Source organism: Salvia hispanica, chromosome 6 (genome assembly GCF_029641045.1).
Source record: "Salvia hispanica isolate PSC_SH4W2 chromosome 6, Shi_PSC_v1, whole genome shotgun sequence".
NCBI lineage: Eukaryota > Viridiplantae > Streptophyta > Magnoliopsida > Lamiales > Lamiaceae > Salvia > Salvia hispanica.
In genome coordinates, this window is record NC_142697.1 from 17,601,891 (window position 1) to 17,618,466 (window position 16,576).

Genomic DNA, 16,576 nt, shown 5'->3' on the forward strand with positions numbered 1-16,576 from the left:
TTGAAATAATATCAAAGTTAGTACATAACTAAAATAATATCAGATTTAAAATGTTAAAAGTGTAAAAAGACCAAATTGCCCAAATTCCCCAAAATAATATAAAAGGGTATTTTCGTACCAAAAAAAGTCAAAAGGACCAATTTCGAGATAAACCCTTAGTCCAGGGACTACTGGCGATATTTTTAAAGTCCAGGGACTATGGGCGAGATAAACCCATAGTCCAGGGACCATTTTTGTAGTTCACTCTTTTATATATTATTACTAGTTTCATATTAAAATGTGAGTGAAGTAAGTTAGTGGAATAAGATGTTCATTTATAGTAAAATTGAAATGAGATACTCCTCTGTTTCATTTTAGGAGTCTCATTTGAGTCAGCACGGGTTTTAAGAAATGTAAAGAAAAGTGAGTGAAAAAAGAGATAGTGGAATGTGTGTCATATTTTAATATATTAGTTTTATAATAAAATATGAGTGGAAAAATGTTAGTGGAATGTGAGGTCTACTACCATTTATGAAATATTTTAACCGAGACTCCTAAAATGGGACACCCAAAAATAGTTAACTGAAACTTCGAAAATGGGATGGGAGAGTAGTATTTATTTGCAAATAGAAAAAAAAAAAGAAAAAATGAGATATTTAATGACATGCGGAGGGAGTAATTAAACTTATTAAAAAATTGGCACAATCTAGCAATTCAAATGGCCACTTCAGTTCATTCAACAGGACCTATGAGTTGTGAAGGTATAGAGGGCCCAATTGGTAGCCCAATAAGGATTATATAATGATAGTACTTCATACTTGGACTACTGCTACTCTACTCTTTTTCATTTTACATAAATACGAGTACTACTAGTATATCCTATCGTTTCATAAATTTTTTGCACGCAATGACCGAGCACGAATACAAGGAAATATAATAGAAAATTAACTATAGTTAATGGAATGTAAGTCCTACTTTTATATATTAATTTTATACTAAAATGTGAGTATAAATGAATTAATTGAATATGAGGGCAATTACCAAAAGTGTTGAAAAGTGAAATGTGACAACTTTTATGAGACGATGGAAATAGAGAATTGTGACAAGTTTTCCGGAAGTATATGATCATTCCTAATCCAGGGATCGTTAAAATCTCATTTTCTAGAGAAAACTTCAAAGTTTATTCTGTGGTATAGTACTTATGCGACTCACATCAATACTGCGGACCTATTAAAATGGATTAATTATTTATAATTTTATTAACTTAATTAAAAATGATATTTTCTGAATATTTGTCATCAATAATTTTCTTAGGTTAAACAATCATGCAATTTGTGTGAAGATGAACTAAATATCTCCATTCACAAACCAAGAAATTGGTAGCAGCATTGTAAATATGTAAATAAATAAATAAATAATTAAATAAGTGACTCATTACAGAACCATATCCACAGATCAATTTGAATATCTAATCGATAATGATTCTAAAATCTCCCAGTGATGAACTATATGTACATAACTTGTTCATCAGCTCTATTAAACACGTCCCGCCAAAAACTGCTATCTTCCATATGTAATTCCAGGTCAGCAAATTGAGGCTGTGGATCGCTGTTGCCAGATGAGAAATCACTACTGCCACTCCACTCCTCCGCCGTAAAAATCTCTGACCAGAAATTATTGTCCCACAAATCCGACATCAAAGCGTCGTCGTAGCCACCACCACCGTGACCGGCGTCGGAAGTGACGACGGATGAGACCTCACTGAGGGAATCCCCCGGCGATCTGAGCTCCACTTTTCGGGAATAATCAGATGAGTAATCAGCTTCTCCATTCTTGATTTCCGTTTTTCCGGCGACACGCTTCTTCAAGTGCGTGTGCCAAACATTCTTGATCTCGTTGTCTGTCCGCCCCGGCAATCTCGATGCAATCACAGACCACCTTAACAAAACAAGATTTAAAAAGTTGTTAGAAACGAGTATCATTCGATCAATTATTCGAATTTTTAAAAGAATAGTACTCACTCCATCCTATAAAAATAAACTACTCCCTCCGTCCACGAAAATTTGTCCCAGTTTTCCATTTCCGTCCGTCCCCCAAAATTTGTCCCATTTCACTTTTACCATTTTTGGTAGTGGATCCCATATTCTACTAACTCATTCCTACTCACATTTTATTATAAAACTAATACTTTAAAAGTATGACTCACAATCTACTAACTTTTTCAACTCACTTTCCATTACATTTCTTAAAACCCGTGCCCAGTTAAACCGGGATGAATTTTCATGGACGGAGGGAGTATTTTTTAAATTTATTTATGAATATTTATTATTATTATTATTATTATTATTATTATTATTATTATTATTATTATTATTATTATTGTCTTTTACTTGATTATTTATAGGACCTACCATCCATTACATTATTTCAGCTATTTTTTCTCATTCTCTCTTACTTTACCAATGACGTATGAATATGCGTGTACTTTTCAATTAGCCTATTTCTGTGGGACGGGTGGATAGTATATATAAAGTAATTGTAAGAAGTATTAGTTTATTCATAGTAGTACATACTTGTTTCCCAATTGTGCATGCAATTGAATGATGGTATCCTCCTCTTCTCGACTAAAATTCCCTCTCCTAATATCGGGCCGCAGGTAGTTCATCCAGCGGAGGCGGCAGCTCTTACCACACCTCAGCAATCCTGAAAAGGGACAGCGACAAAGCCCGTAAGTAAAGCCCGTGTTTTGGTAGAAGAAAAATAATGCAAAATGGGGTCGTACTCGTACCGGCCCGTTTGGGAAGAGCCCGCCAATTGGGATGGCCATTTTGGGTGATGAAGTTGATGAGAATCAGATCTTCTTCCGCAGTCCACGGGCCCTTCTTCAGGCCCGTTTTCTCGCAGCATGGAGCTCTCACCATTGATGAGATGAATCAAGTATATAGCTTCTTTTGTCTTGGGATTTTTTCTTCTTCTTCTTCTTTGATCTTTAGTAAGGAACTGTTTTGAGTTGAATTTATGCTCTACTGATGAATGATGGAGGTGGAGAAATAATATGCAAAGTAATGGATATTTATATATGTGGAATAGGGGAAAATGGTGGACCCGGCCCGTTATAAGTAACGACACTAAGAAGGGTGAAATTGTCGATGGCCACACTTTCCACGAAACACAACTTATTCACGCCTCGGATTTGTTATTTGAATGGTCAAACCACACGTGGGGCCTTCCTACTTGCAGATTTATTATTATTGATATGATTAATATGGAGTATTATTATTAGGTGGCGGTGGGGGCAATTTTATTGTTATTGCATGAGTGTGGGTTTTTTAAAAACAATCACCATGCAGTCGACTGCATATTGTAATGAACAAAATTGAATGTGAAAAGATCTCAGTTTGGTTGGTTTCTATTGAATTTTGTTACTTTACTTTTTTAGGAAATCAGTGCAAGTGTTATTGTATTGTTTGGGGGTAGTAGTTTGTGACCGCAATTAACCATAATGTTGCTCGTGTTTGGAATTGTCCAACTCCAAGATTATATTATCCATATTTTCTATGATTTCTTAAAATTATATTACATTCATCCATGAAAAATAGTCTCATTTGTGGAGGACATACATTTTAATATGCAATGAGTAGTGCATGAAAAAAATAGATAAAATAAGAAAAAAAATTGACAAAAATTGTGGAAAAGTTTCCATATATATAAACGAGACTAATTTTGATAAAAATACTAAAATTAAAATAAAATTATTTTTTACTAACAAAAGGAATACTCCACATGTTTTGTCAAGAATATGTAATAAAAGGAAAGCTAATTAAGCTGAAAAATTCAGCTTCTAATTAAATGATTGATTGTAACAATAATGTCATTTAGTATCACAAGTTACACGCACACACACTTCGGATATAGCTTACGTACATAAATACGCGTACATAAGCATTATTTATACTTAGATCCATATTTAGAATAATAAAATTAGGTTTTGTCAGATTGACTTCGTAATAATCGAGTTTGGATGACTAAATCCGTTTAGAATGAGTCGAAGTTGCTAATTAGATACTTAGATTTAATTAAGTTAACCGCAACTTGCTTTCATTTCAAATGACTCAGTAAAATTGCACTTATAAAAACTAAGTCTACAAGGTTTACAATATAATCTTATATTAATGTCCTAATCACACATTTTCCAAATACTGAGTGAAAAGTTCGTGTATTCCCATGTAAAAATGCGGAGTATATTTTATAAATAATTTTAATAAGTGTTCCTAAATTTTTGATTTTATTTTTAAAATTATTTTAATATTTAGTGTCTAATAGATGTATACGGATTAGTGGGAATATCCAATGCTAGCCAAAATGATTAAGTGTGTGATTTATTTATTAACACTTCCATATTTGCATTCTTTTGGATAAAAATATTAACAAACAATGATAAATGAAAGACGAGATCAGGTCGAAGGCAAAAGATGTTGTGAATAGAAGACCCCCTCAAGACAAAAAAAACCTAAATCAAACGATGAAGGAAACCTTTGACAACTTGCATAAGGCAATCGCGCCTACAAATTAAGCTTCACAATCTAACAACATCAAGCTAATTTTGCGCACTTAATTATACATTGATTAACAAGCAACCATATCAATAGATATATGTTGAATTTTATGATAAACTTACAAAGGAGTTCAATATCTCCTCAAGGCGGATTTTAAAATCTAGCAATTTCTAACCTCCAAAATAAACTAAAAAATGGTATTTACTCAAGTGAGAAAAAACATACGCATTGGGTCGTGCCACAAGGACACCCTTATGCTCGTCGTTTGCCACTTTGCAAGTTGCAACCCACATAGACCATGTGAGTTGGCTGACAAGGGTCGACGAGCCCTTCGTTCCAACTAACATTTGGTTTTGACTAAATAATATTGTCAATTGGGCATTTTAATAAAACTAGATATATTATAATTGGACAGCAATGTGGATAGCGCAACACCAACAAACTCCAAAAGAAACTTATATTTCTCTTTATCTAATTAGCAACAGGACAAACTCCCTATTTATTTATATATTTGCTGAAAATATATTTCGACGTCTGATGTAGCTAGATAGTATGTTGCTAGTAAGTAAAACCGTGTTCAAGCTTATGCAGCTATGAGGAAATGAAAAGTCAAACCACAGACTTAAGAATATAGAGAAGTCAAACCGGTGGATATATAAAGATAAGTCATATGGTTGCGAGGATTATTATATGACAATGAAAAGTCAATGAAATTGTTGCTCAATCACTTTATTTTCATAAGACAAAAATTTAATGTAATTTAATATATAAAGATAAGTCATATGGATGATTAGATTTTTAACAAGAAATGAGAATGAACAACAAGCACATGAATCCAACGAACAAGTACACAAAATCAACCAATAAAGCCTAAATGAATAAAATTTTAAATTTTGATCTTAATAGGATTCAAACCACATATATATTGCATTTAACTAGTAAAAAGATGCATTGATACTAAATTTTGTGATCAAAGAGTTGAACATGATTCTCATTTTAGATTCCTACACATTTGTCATTCTCATCCCATGCATCATATTCCTAAACATATACATGGGTGTATTCATATAATAATCAAATCTTATATAGGAGTATTTTATAATCATCAGATTAAAAGATCTAATTAATGAATGTTATTAATACTGTGAAAATACTTTATTAATATTTTTTTTGTTAGACCACAAGTATACCGAACTCGCCTTTGGCAGAATCCGATTAATCCTGCTCGATCGGGTTTGCAGATTAAGGCCGAAAGTCTCTCAGCGGGTGGTGGGGTTTGAACCCGTAACCTTAGCTCCGTGCTGCCAACTGCGCTACAACCCGTTGTTAATACTTCATTATTATTAAAATAAAAGCAAAAGAGCAAAGAAGGCTTTAGTATGTGTGAATATGTATAGATGGTTAATTAAGTAAATAAATAAAATCAAATTTTCATATAAAATAGGTTCCGATTAAACATTATACTCCATATTTGATGCGATTATTGGATTTTCACTATTTATAAGATTAGACTTTGAACCATCAATTTATTCATAGAAATGATGAATTCACCGCATAAATTTATGAGCTACATGGTTTATATTTTAATAGTACAATAGATATCTTGAGTGTTTTGAATCATTAATCAATTACATAATGTGTTTTTAACACTTCGTTATATAATAATCAAATGAAAAGATGTACTGTTTGAGAACTTAATATCGACTTGTGAATTGATACAAATAAGAAAACAGGTGATGCTATTGCTTATTTTCAGTACATCCGTGTTATTTTAAAAAGTTTGTAAATTAATGTGTATATAAATGATACTAATAGTAAAAAAAGTATTACTTCCTCTGGATTTCTTCATAGTTAGGCGGAACTTTTCGGCACTGAGTTTTAGAAATTAATGTTGGGTGAGAGATAAAAAAGTAAGAGAGAGAAAAAAGTAGAGAGAATAAAATATAAAGTGAATAAAGTAGAGAGAAGAAAGGAAGAGAGAGTAAGTAAGAAAGAAAAAAAAGTTACTACCATATATAGAAATGACTCAACTATGAAGAAACTTTCTAAAATGGAAAAATGACTCAACTATGAAAAAACAGAGGGAGGAGTAATTAATAAAAAGCACCAAGGTGAAACATGTACTACTATATTCAGAGATATTCATAAAATGCAGCAGAGATATTCATAAATTATTTTTATTGAATTGTATTCCTTTTTTGGATATCCCAACTAAATTGAGTCATTTTATTTTATAATAGATCACAAAACATCCAGTCACGCTTAGTATTATTCAAACACCTATACTTTTTCTTTCTCTTCATCTATCATATTTTATTCATCTCTTCTACTTTTCAATACAATTTCTTAATCTTTATGCCCAAAAGTTTTGACTGAATTTAGTTAGGACAGAGAAAGTACTACTCCCTCCGTCCCGGCTAAGATGACACATTGCTTAGTCGGCACGGGATTTTAGGAACTATTGGTTAAAGTGTTTAATTGGAGAGAAAGAAAGTGTGTGTAAGTATTAAAGTAGAGAGATAAAGAAAGATGAATATTTTAATAGGAGTGAGAAAAAGTGGTTGAGTGTATTAATTGGAGAGAGAAAGTTACCAAAAAAGGAAATGTGTTATCTTAGTTGGAACAAACTAAAAAGGAAAACGTGTCATCTTAAGCGGGACGGAGGGAGTAGTTATCATCAACATGTTAAAGTAGATGAGTTGAAAATCAATGTGTAGCTATATAGTAATCATATATGGATATAAAGGAAAAATCAAATGATGCACACCCAATTTGATTCAACGATTTATGGAATTGATACTACTAAAAGACTAGCCACTTGCCAGCCAACTCTGAGCTTGCTACTCAAATTTGTTAGTACTAGTATAGAATATTGGGCAATCACACAGGTCAATAAAATACAATCTTGGTCAACTTCGGATATTTCAAAATGTCATCAAATGCAACTTGTGCATGGCTTTGTTTAGGCTTCGAGGAAATTCGGAAATCTCAATATTTCAGAGTTCTTTTTTAAAATATTTATGGAAATAAGTTTTACGTATTTTAAATGGATTACATAGGAGCTTAGAATTTGATATTAAAAGCTCTCTGAGGACTCCGGAATTTTAAATAAGTTTTTTATATATTGTTAAAATAAAAAGGCTTTAGTTAGTTAGTATATTTAAATGCATTGCATTCGCTATTTGAATCAAGAAAAGGTCTTTTATGTTTGCACGCTTATGATTATCAATTTAAATAGTACGGATTTATTACTCCGTTTAAGTTTTTCAATATTAAATTAGGCTAATTTCAAGTGGCTCCGCGCGTAGAAGAATTCATTTTTGTCATTTTCATGCCGCTTTTTTTTTTTGTACACATTTTTGTCATTTTGGCTCCGCTTTTTTCGTTTTCATTTTTGTCATTTTTTTACACATTTTTTACATTCAGCGTTATTTTCTTGATTGCCATTATCCTCCTCATTAGAGATTGACACGCATTTCAAATTAATTTTGTTTAACTAGTCTGTCACATTTATTAACAAGATATTCTATACTCCTATTACAATTTCTTTTTTATATGTTTTAAATTTATATGCTGTACTATTACAGACGTCAAATCACTTTACATACATTAAAAAAGATACTCCAGTAATCCATCCGCGAACACCAAATGATACAATCTTTTGTCTACAGGAGAGATCTATAATAATAAATAATAATCCTAATAAAATCTAAGTATACATAATAATCACTAGTTCCATGATTATTGTTAGAGGAGGCTACATTTGTATTTTTGAGACTGAAACAAAGGTATACGTTCCAAAATTTGTGATTTTAATCAATATGCTCTTAAGCTCATGATGGCGCCCACGATATTGTCCTAAGCTCGTGACAGTTGATTGCTATTGATTTTACATGAAATTTATGCATTATAAATAGTAGTAGTATGTTATACCATGTGATTGTTATTATTATGATGATTGTAAGTATTCGGTGGTGCACGGCCGAACTCCACATTAATATATTATTGTCTGATTGGGCAATGTCCTCACAGTTTTATCTCTTGGGGTACTCTCCAAAAAACCTTATACTAATGGAGTTGGTAGCTCATATATATTGTGCTTACAATTCTTACTCATTCTTCAACGTGAGATATAGTTTGCACCCGATTAAACCTTCCCACAAACCAAGACTAGACCAAGACAACACGTGTCTCAAGATCCGGTCGAGCTCACACATTTGATAAAAAAAATGCATTATTATGAATTATGATTATATACTTTTCTAATTCACGCGTATGGATGGCAAAAGACAAGTTAAAGTCTTGCTATGATTTGTTAGTTTTTGATCTTGTATACACTATAAATACACTGCACCGTATAGAGCATGTATATTTCATCCAATCACGATCAACAATCATCAAATTTCTCAGAATGATCAACACAAATATACAAGTGATTATTATCGAATATCATTCGATCTTCTAGAGACACAAGAAAATTATATTCAATCTTCTGTATGAAAATTGTAAATGAGAAATCTATGGATACAAATAACATATCTATAAAAAAAAAATTAATTGTATGTTGGGTTAAAAAAATTTCTATCGTGTGAGGTTCTATAATAGTACTAGTATGTTACAAAACTATGCGCTTTTGATTTTGTCACGTGCTGAAAGAACTATATATGTTCTTCATTTCCCGATTAGTTTTACTTATGTGCACATTTATCCATCTGTGCTCCGCTATGATTCCATTCTTTGTGGGGTTTGTTACGAAAAACTTGTTTTTATTCATTTATTTGTCTTGTGTATATCAATCTAGCATTTCATTTCTCCTGGTGAGATATCATTTTAAATGAGTCATTCTCTCATACTGCACACGCGCAAGGCAAATTAGTATTTGTGTACGTGTGAGAAATTGTTTTTAGCCCTTATATGTATAGAATAGTTATGAATGGAGTTGAGAATAAGAGAGAGGTTTAAGTTAATTAAAAAATTAATATAACATACACTGATAAGGTTTTCCTACAATTGTCCTAAGATTAATGTTGTTGCATGCTACATCCAAAAGAGTGTTGCTGGAATGGAACTACATCCAAGACACTGAAATGGAGCTCCATAATGTAATCTAGACTGGTGCGATTGGTTACATAAATCTGGTTATTACTCATCATCCTGGCAGAAACACATAATCGTTTATCATCACTCACTCATCACTAACCTAGTTCAAAGAACTAAATTTTCTAAGGCAAAAACTCATTTAATTTTATTCATGGCAACAAAAAAGGTATGGAATCGATCCACTTAATTATTCCTCATTTTCCTCGCTTATTTCCTCCAAAGATCTGCCTTTGGCCTCGGGCACCAAGAAAGTAAACAACATCCCACATAAATTGACTACACCCAAAACAATCAACGAATTTTTCACCCCAATTCCCGGACGATAGCCAGGATCTTTGGGTCTTGGCTCTGTGCTAGCAATTGAAACCCAAACGCCCCAATGATCGCCCCAAATTTCCCGGCTGCAGCCGAGATCCCATGCCGTAGATCGGAACCTCGCAGGAAATCTCGGCGGGGACTACAACATGAAATGTCATCAGGATTCTAATTTCTAACCAAACCACAAAATTCTTGTCATCATTCATAGACCAATCGTTACCATTTTTTATATGTAAAAAAACGAATAAACAAACTAAACAGGCAAAATTGCACTCAGAAACATTGCATGATAATCACATAAATGTAATAAGAGCAAACGAATATTAATCCGGAACATATTTCGTAATAATAATAATCAGATCATGTATAACGTACGACAGAATGTGTGTAAAACTTTCGTGTTCACACAGAGAGTGTGTTTAGCAATTTAAAAAAAAATAAAATTTGGAAATGATCAAGCTTTGTGGAGCTGAAGTAGGGAAAGATATATTTATATGGGGATGGATACGGTTACTAGCTGGGATTCTGACCAGTATAGCTCAATTAGTTCCACTTTCATAGATTTAGTTTCTTTAATTTTACAAATTATTTTTATAAAAATTGGACTTATTTACATTCTTTTGAAGAAGATGCGCGCGACCTGTGAATTTTTGTTTGTTACAACAATGATTTCCAAATTTCGAAGCTTGAGATCAAGGTTTATTCGGGGAGTAATATTTGGTACGTGGATTGAGAAGGCACCGAAGGTGAGAAGTCATCGAATGGATCATCTCTCTGAAGATGAAATCGGATATATATCAACTGAGAGGTTGTAACCAAAAGCATTTAGTAGAAGTTAACAATAAGCTCAGTTGTTACTTGTTAAGTAGTAGGAGACAAATGGATGTATATAAAGAGTGTAAATGCTGAGATGTTTCTCAATAATGAATTGAATACAATGCAGTTTTATCATACCTATTCTCTCGCAACTCATCTCTCTCGCACACACGAGTCCACGACATAATCTATGCAGTTGTATGTAGTCAAAGATGGAATATTCTATTCTTGTTAAATTAGTTGACAAGTTTAGGAGTATAGGATAGTTAAAGTTTAGTATTCAATCCACAGCTAAAGACCCATCTTATACCATTAGATCTTAAAATGAATGAATGAGATTAAAGCTCACTCACTTCAATAAATAGTACTCCTTCATATCACTCAAGATAGCCACATTCTTGAGTGGCATGAAGTTTTAGGTAGAATAGTGGTTTGTGATAAAGTAACGTGGAAAAAATGATTGAATATTTTAATGAAGAATAGAAAGTAGACATCTTGAATTAGACAAACTAAAAAGAAAATGTGGACAATCTTAAATGGGACGGAGGAGTAGATAAAATATCAAAAGGGTAGAAATATAACATAATAGTTTATAGTTTTTTATATCAACATATTGTATTATCAATATCAACATAGAGGCATGAGAATTTCAATACAACTATCCGAAAATATCAACACAATTATTGATATTTTGTACATGCATTATATTAAAATTTTTTGATGCATTTATTGATATAAAATCTGCTTATCAACATATACAAAACTTGAAATAAAGAGTATAATCCGCGTCAGAGCTAGGGTTAGAACCCACAAAATCCCGACGCAACCGACTGTCCTTGTTCGGTGTCAAGCGGACGTGAATCGCTCGTTCCAGAACTACCAGTAGCCGAGACCTTCCTCCTCCTTGCATATGATTCCTCATGGCAATCAACAATAATCGGTCGGAATCGATCGGCTTTGGTCGGAACTAGGGTTCTTCTTAGAGAGTGACGAGAGAAAAGATAGAAAAGAGAGAGTGGCGAGAGAGAAGAAAGAAAAGAGAGAGATTGACGTTTGAATTCTAGATTTTCAAAATATTAGTGTAAATTGGGGTTTGATGTTTCATATTCAAAACATTAACAAAATTGAATTATTTAGCAAAATAATTAACATAATATTAACCAACTAATAATCTCAGATTAAGTCTAATCGGGTCAACCATGGGCTAAATAATGGTTGACCGTAAAAAATGACGGAAAAGATAGCATTTTCGTATGTTTGGACTTGAATTTCAAAAAGTGAATGTTCTGGACCAAAATCGTAAATCGACCATATGTTTAGGACCAAAATAGTACTATACTCTTTTTTATATCAACATATTGTATTATCAATATCAACATAGTGGCATGAGAATTTCAATACAACTATCCGAAAATATCAACACAATTATTGATATTTTGTAAATGCATTATATTGAAATTTATTGATATAAAATATGCTTATCAACATATACGAAACTTGAAATAAAAATTATAAATTTCATCATTCGATCATCATCGGAACATATAAATTGAGATCTCGTTAGAAGCCTTATGAAATTACTTTTAATTTAATATATTTTTGTATGAAAATATAATTTAAATTGAGAGAGGTACGTAGATTTAAATTTTTATGATGAGTTGATGAGAGAAAAAGTGGTTAGTCTTAACTATCATAGAATTGATATTAATACCCTTTAAGTTTATTTAAATTTTTTTCTTAATTTTAAATAAAAATCACTTGACATTATTTCAACCATTAGATCTTCTAATCTAATGGCTAAAATTTGGTTTTAAATTTGAAATAGTTAGCAATTGATCACAAGAGACCCTTGAGTATATATAAACTATTATTGGTTGAGTTCATTCGGTGATATCCAATAAATTTAGAACAATATTAAGAAAATTAGCATGTCTAAAATGAGAAATATGCTATTATTAATAATTAATTATTTAATTACATTAAAAATTATTAATCATATAAGGTGGGTCGGGCCTAGGCTGGGTTTGGGCCGGGCATCAGATGGTTCTAGGCTCGGCCCAAGCTTGAGTTTAAAATGGCCCAATTGGAGTCTTCTTCAACCAATGAGCCCAGTCCAAGCCCATTCCATTTTACTGATGGGCTGGGCCTAGACGGAGCTCAAAGAGCATACTTCCATATGAAAGTATATTTGCATTTTAAAATTTTAAAATTTTTCATTTATAATTTTCTAGTAGTTATTTGTGCTATAAGAATAATTATTGACGGGGGTAAATGTAGTACCGAAATATACTGCTCCAATTTCTATTAGTTCAAATGCTATTAGGGAGAGGATCCTACGATTTCAATAAAAATCGGTGTATTGTTGTTAAATATCTCTAGATATAAAGTATAAATAAAATTTTAATAAAAGCACATCCCCAAAGATTCTCAACTTGAAGTGTGGTCTCAGGATGGGTGGCCAGTTTTGAAATTTCGAAAAGATCATAGGGACAGAGTGTCCTCTTCTATGTGCCTGCGCAGTCAATTTGGATATTAGAAATAAAATTGATTTTTAAGGCTTTGTATCCGATTTGGAGATCGAGAAGAGACTTATCTTATGGTGCTTAAGAGTTTCGATTAGAGGTTGGTGATCCAATTTTTAGCTCTCTCCGGGTGAAACGCCTAATGAGTTGGTTGCATTAAATAGAAAGTGGGCAAGAGATTTGAAGACATTAGACATAGAGTCAGAATGTCTGAACTTGATAGACCTTGTATCTAGTTTTTACTGTCTCTTCCCTCGTTTCGGCTTTCACTTTGCTTTTTGTCTTTTATCTTTGCTTTTAGGAGCGTTGTTGAATCTGAGGTTGTTTCTGCATTTTTGGTTGATTGGGCTAGTGCACAGATTTTTTTTATGGTTGATGACGTGTTTGGTTGGTGATTTATCGAGTAGTTCTCGTGCTATTGGCCGATTAATTTTTTGTGAATTTTTGTGTTAGACTTGTTTGCTTATCTTTATTTTTTCACTTCAACTTTTATTTTTATACCAAAAAAAATGTGGCAGTAGCTAGAAGCTACAAGTTCCGTGTGTCCCACTGAAGCTGAAGCGATGCACAACCTTAGAGCATCCGCAATGGTTAATAGGCCAGCCATAGGCCAACCATTCTCTCCTCTGCCACGTCAGCAACACTAAAAAAACCACCTGCCACGTTAGATTTAGGCCAGCCATAGGCCAGCCGCAATAAAAACAATTCAAAATATACTACATTTACGGAATTAAAATTGCGATATACGGAATTAAATTTACGACACATATACGGGAAAAATAATCCATTCCATTAAAAAAAAAGTACAAAGATTTTAAAAAAAAAGTACATGATTTTTTTTTTTAAAAAAAAGGGCTTCAACACCCGAGCCCCGCCACTCTCTACTCCTAATCGCCGTCGCCGTCGCCCTCCTCGTGGCCGTCGCCACCGCCGCTGCCGCCACCCGTGGTATCTGAGCCCACGTCGGAACCCCCCAGCCTCCTCGTCGCGATCTCTAAATCAGCACGCATGCTCTCGAGCATCTCGAAAAGAATCCTCTTCTCCGTGGGGTCAGTGGCGTTCTTCCACTCTCGGAAGACCTGTAACATCTGAGCCCGCGTTTGGTTACGCGAATGGAGAGTGTACGCGAGTGGGGCGGCTGGGAGGGCGGAGGACTGGACCTCGCGGGGCGATAGGGGGGATCCGCCCCTCGCAGCCCGCTGCGCCCGCTTCTGTCCAACCGGGCGGGGGCGACCAGTAAATGAAGGAGGGGATGGAAACTCCTCAGCATCCGGGGGGAGGTCGTGGGATCCGCCGCTGCTGCCGCTGTAGTCGCCGCTATAGTTAAGTCGCTGCTTCTTCGGCCACCCAGCGTCGCACCCCGCCCGGAACTTCTCCGAGTCCTTCAGCAACAAGAAGCACTCCCAGAAGGTGAACTCCTTATACTTCCCCTCCAAGGGGAACTGACTCGCGGCTATCCTCCGGGCGTCGTCCTCAGTCTGCCCACTTTTGAGCTGACGGAGGGCGTTGGCGTACAAATTCGCAAAACGGCCCACTGCGGCCCTGGTGCGTTCCCACCCCTTCCGGACCTCCTCGTTGCTGAAGTCCTTCCCGTGCGGGCAGTGCCTCTTATAGGCAGCACTGATCTTCGCCCACATGTTGACGACCCGCTGGTTGTTCGCAACCAGTGGATCGTCGCACACCTCCAACCACCCCTTGGCCACCCCGGCGTACTCATCCTCCGTCCACTTCCTCCGGCCAGGGGCAGAAGGTCATCGCCAGAGAACTGCGTCTCCACTGGGGTCGACGTGTGAGACGAAGCCGTCAAAAAATCAAGCGAGGGCCGATATACCGCGTCCCCTCCCGGTGACCCCTGCACCCCCCCGGCATCCCGGGATACATGCCGTGCAGCATCCCCCCCGGCATCCCCCCCTGCCACATCATCCCCATCATCTGCTGCAACATCATCTGCTGCTGCATCTGGGGCATACCCCCCCACCCGGGCGCTGACTGCCCGCCGCTCCCCTGCCCGCCGCCCGGCATCCCCCACGGCATACCCCCCTGGTTCCCCCCCATCGCCCCCCCCCCCCGGCGCACCAGCCATCATCCCCATCATCTGATTCCAAGGGATGTTAAATCCCGGGCCCATCTGCCCCCATCCAGATCCAACGGGTACTGTGGGAGTCTGAGAGCCGCTCGTCGCCGGACTGGACTCGTTGTTGTGATCCATCACTCGATGATGCTCTTGAACAGAAAGTTAGAGAGAGAGAAAACTCGTTAAAACAAGTGGTGCAAATGAAAATGAAACGAAAATCGCGTTTATATATGATTTAAAAAAAAAAAAAAACGAAAATCGGCGCTGGCCGATCGGGCCTCTGCAATGGCGACTAGTCGATCGGCCAGCGGATCGGCTAGCGACGAGCGATCGGCCAGCCCACGCCGATGCGCTCGCCGATTGCAATGGTTCGGCTAGCCGATCGGCTAGCGCGACGAATCGGCTAGCCGGTCGCTAGCCGACCATTGCGGATGCTCTTATGCCAATTTAGAGATTTAATTTTTCTACTGAAGAGCATCCGCAATGGTCGGTAAGCCAGCCATAGGCCAGCCATTCTCTCCTCTGCCACGTCAGCAACACTAAAAAAACCACCTGCCACGTCAGATTTAGGCCAGTCATAGGCCAGCCATAGGCCAGCCGCAATAAAAACAATTCAAAATATACTACATTTACGGAATTAAAATTACGATTAAAATACGAAATTAAATTTAGACACGTGTACGGGAAAATTCATTAATTGCATTTTAAAAAGTTACATAGATAAAAAAAAAGTACATGCATAATAAAGAAAAAAAACTATCGTCGTGCAGTCCTCCGTGCCCACAACTCTTCAATTATATCCTTTTGGAGTTGAATATGAGCATCCACTTGGCGCATGCTGGCAAATTCCTTGAGTCGGCCGGCTTCATCGAGGGGTACCCCCTGTCGCACACTAGGGGTGGCCGTTCCGTGGCTTGGACCGGCTTCATCGTCACTGACCCAACTAGTCAGTTGTACGCCTTCGTCTTCGACGATCATGTTGTGCAGGATAATGCAGGCGTACATTATCTCGGAAACGCATCCGACATCCCACAAACGCGTTGGGCCCTTGATTGCCGCCCATCGAGACTGGAGCACACCAAATGCGCGCTCCACGTCCTTGCGCGCCGACTCCTGTCGTTGCGCAAAGTAGGCCTTCTTTTCATCACTTGTTTGTCGGATCGTTTTCACAAAGACCGGCCAACGAGGGTATATCACATCCGCCAAGTAGT

The 16,576-nt window shown here is 36.1% G+C and overlaps 1 protein-coding gene across 1 annotated transcript; it reads right to left on the minus strand.

The window, feature by feature from the left end:
- Positions 1-1,359: 1,359 nt before the first annotated feature.
- LOC125204749 (transcription factor MYB14-like) lies at positions 1,360-3,017 on the minus strand. Its single transcript, XM_048103475.2, has 3 exons — positions 2,768-3,017; positions 2,553-2,682; positions 1,360-1,917 (listed from the first exon to the last, which is right to left on the minus strand). Exons 1-3 carry the CDS (start codon positions 2,898-2,900, stop codon positions 1,485-1,487), a joined length of 696 nt encoding a protein of 231 aa, XP_047959432.1. The 5' UTR covers positions 2,901-3,017; the 3' UTR covers positions 1,360-1,484.
- Between the last annotated feature and the right edge of the window lie 13,559 nt (positions 3,018-16,576).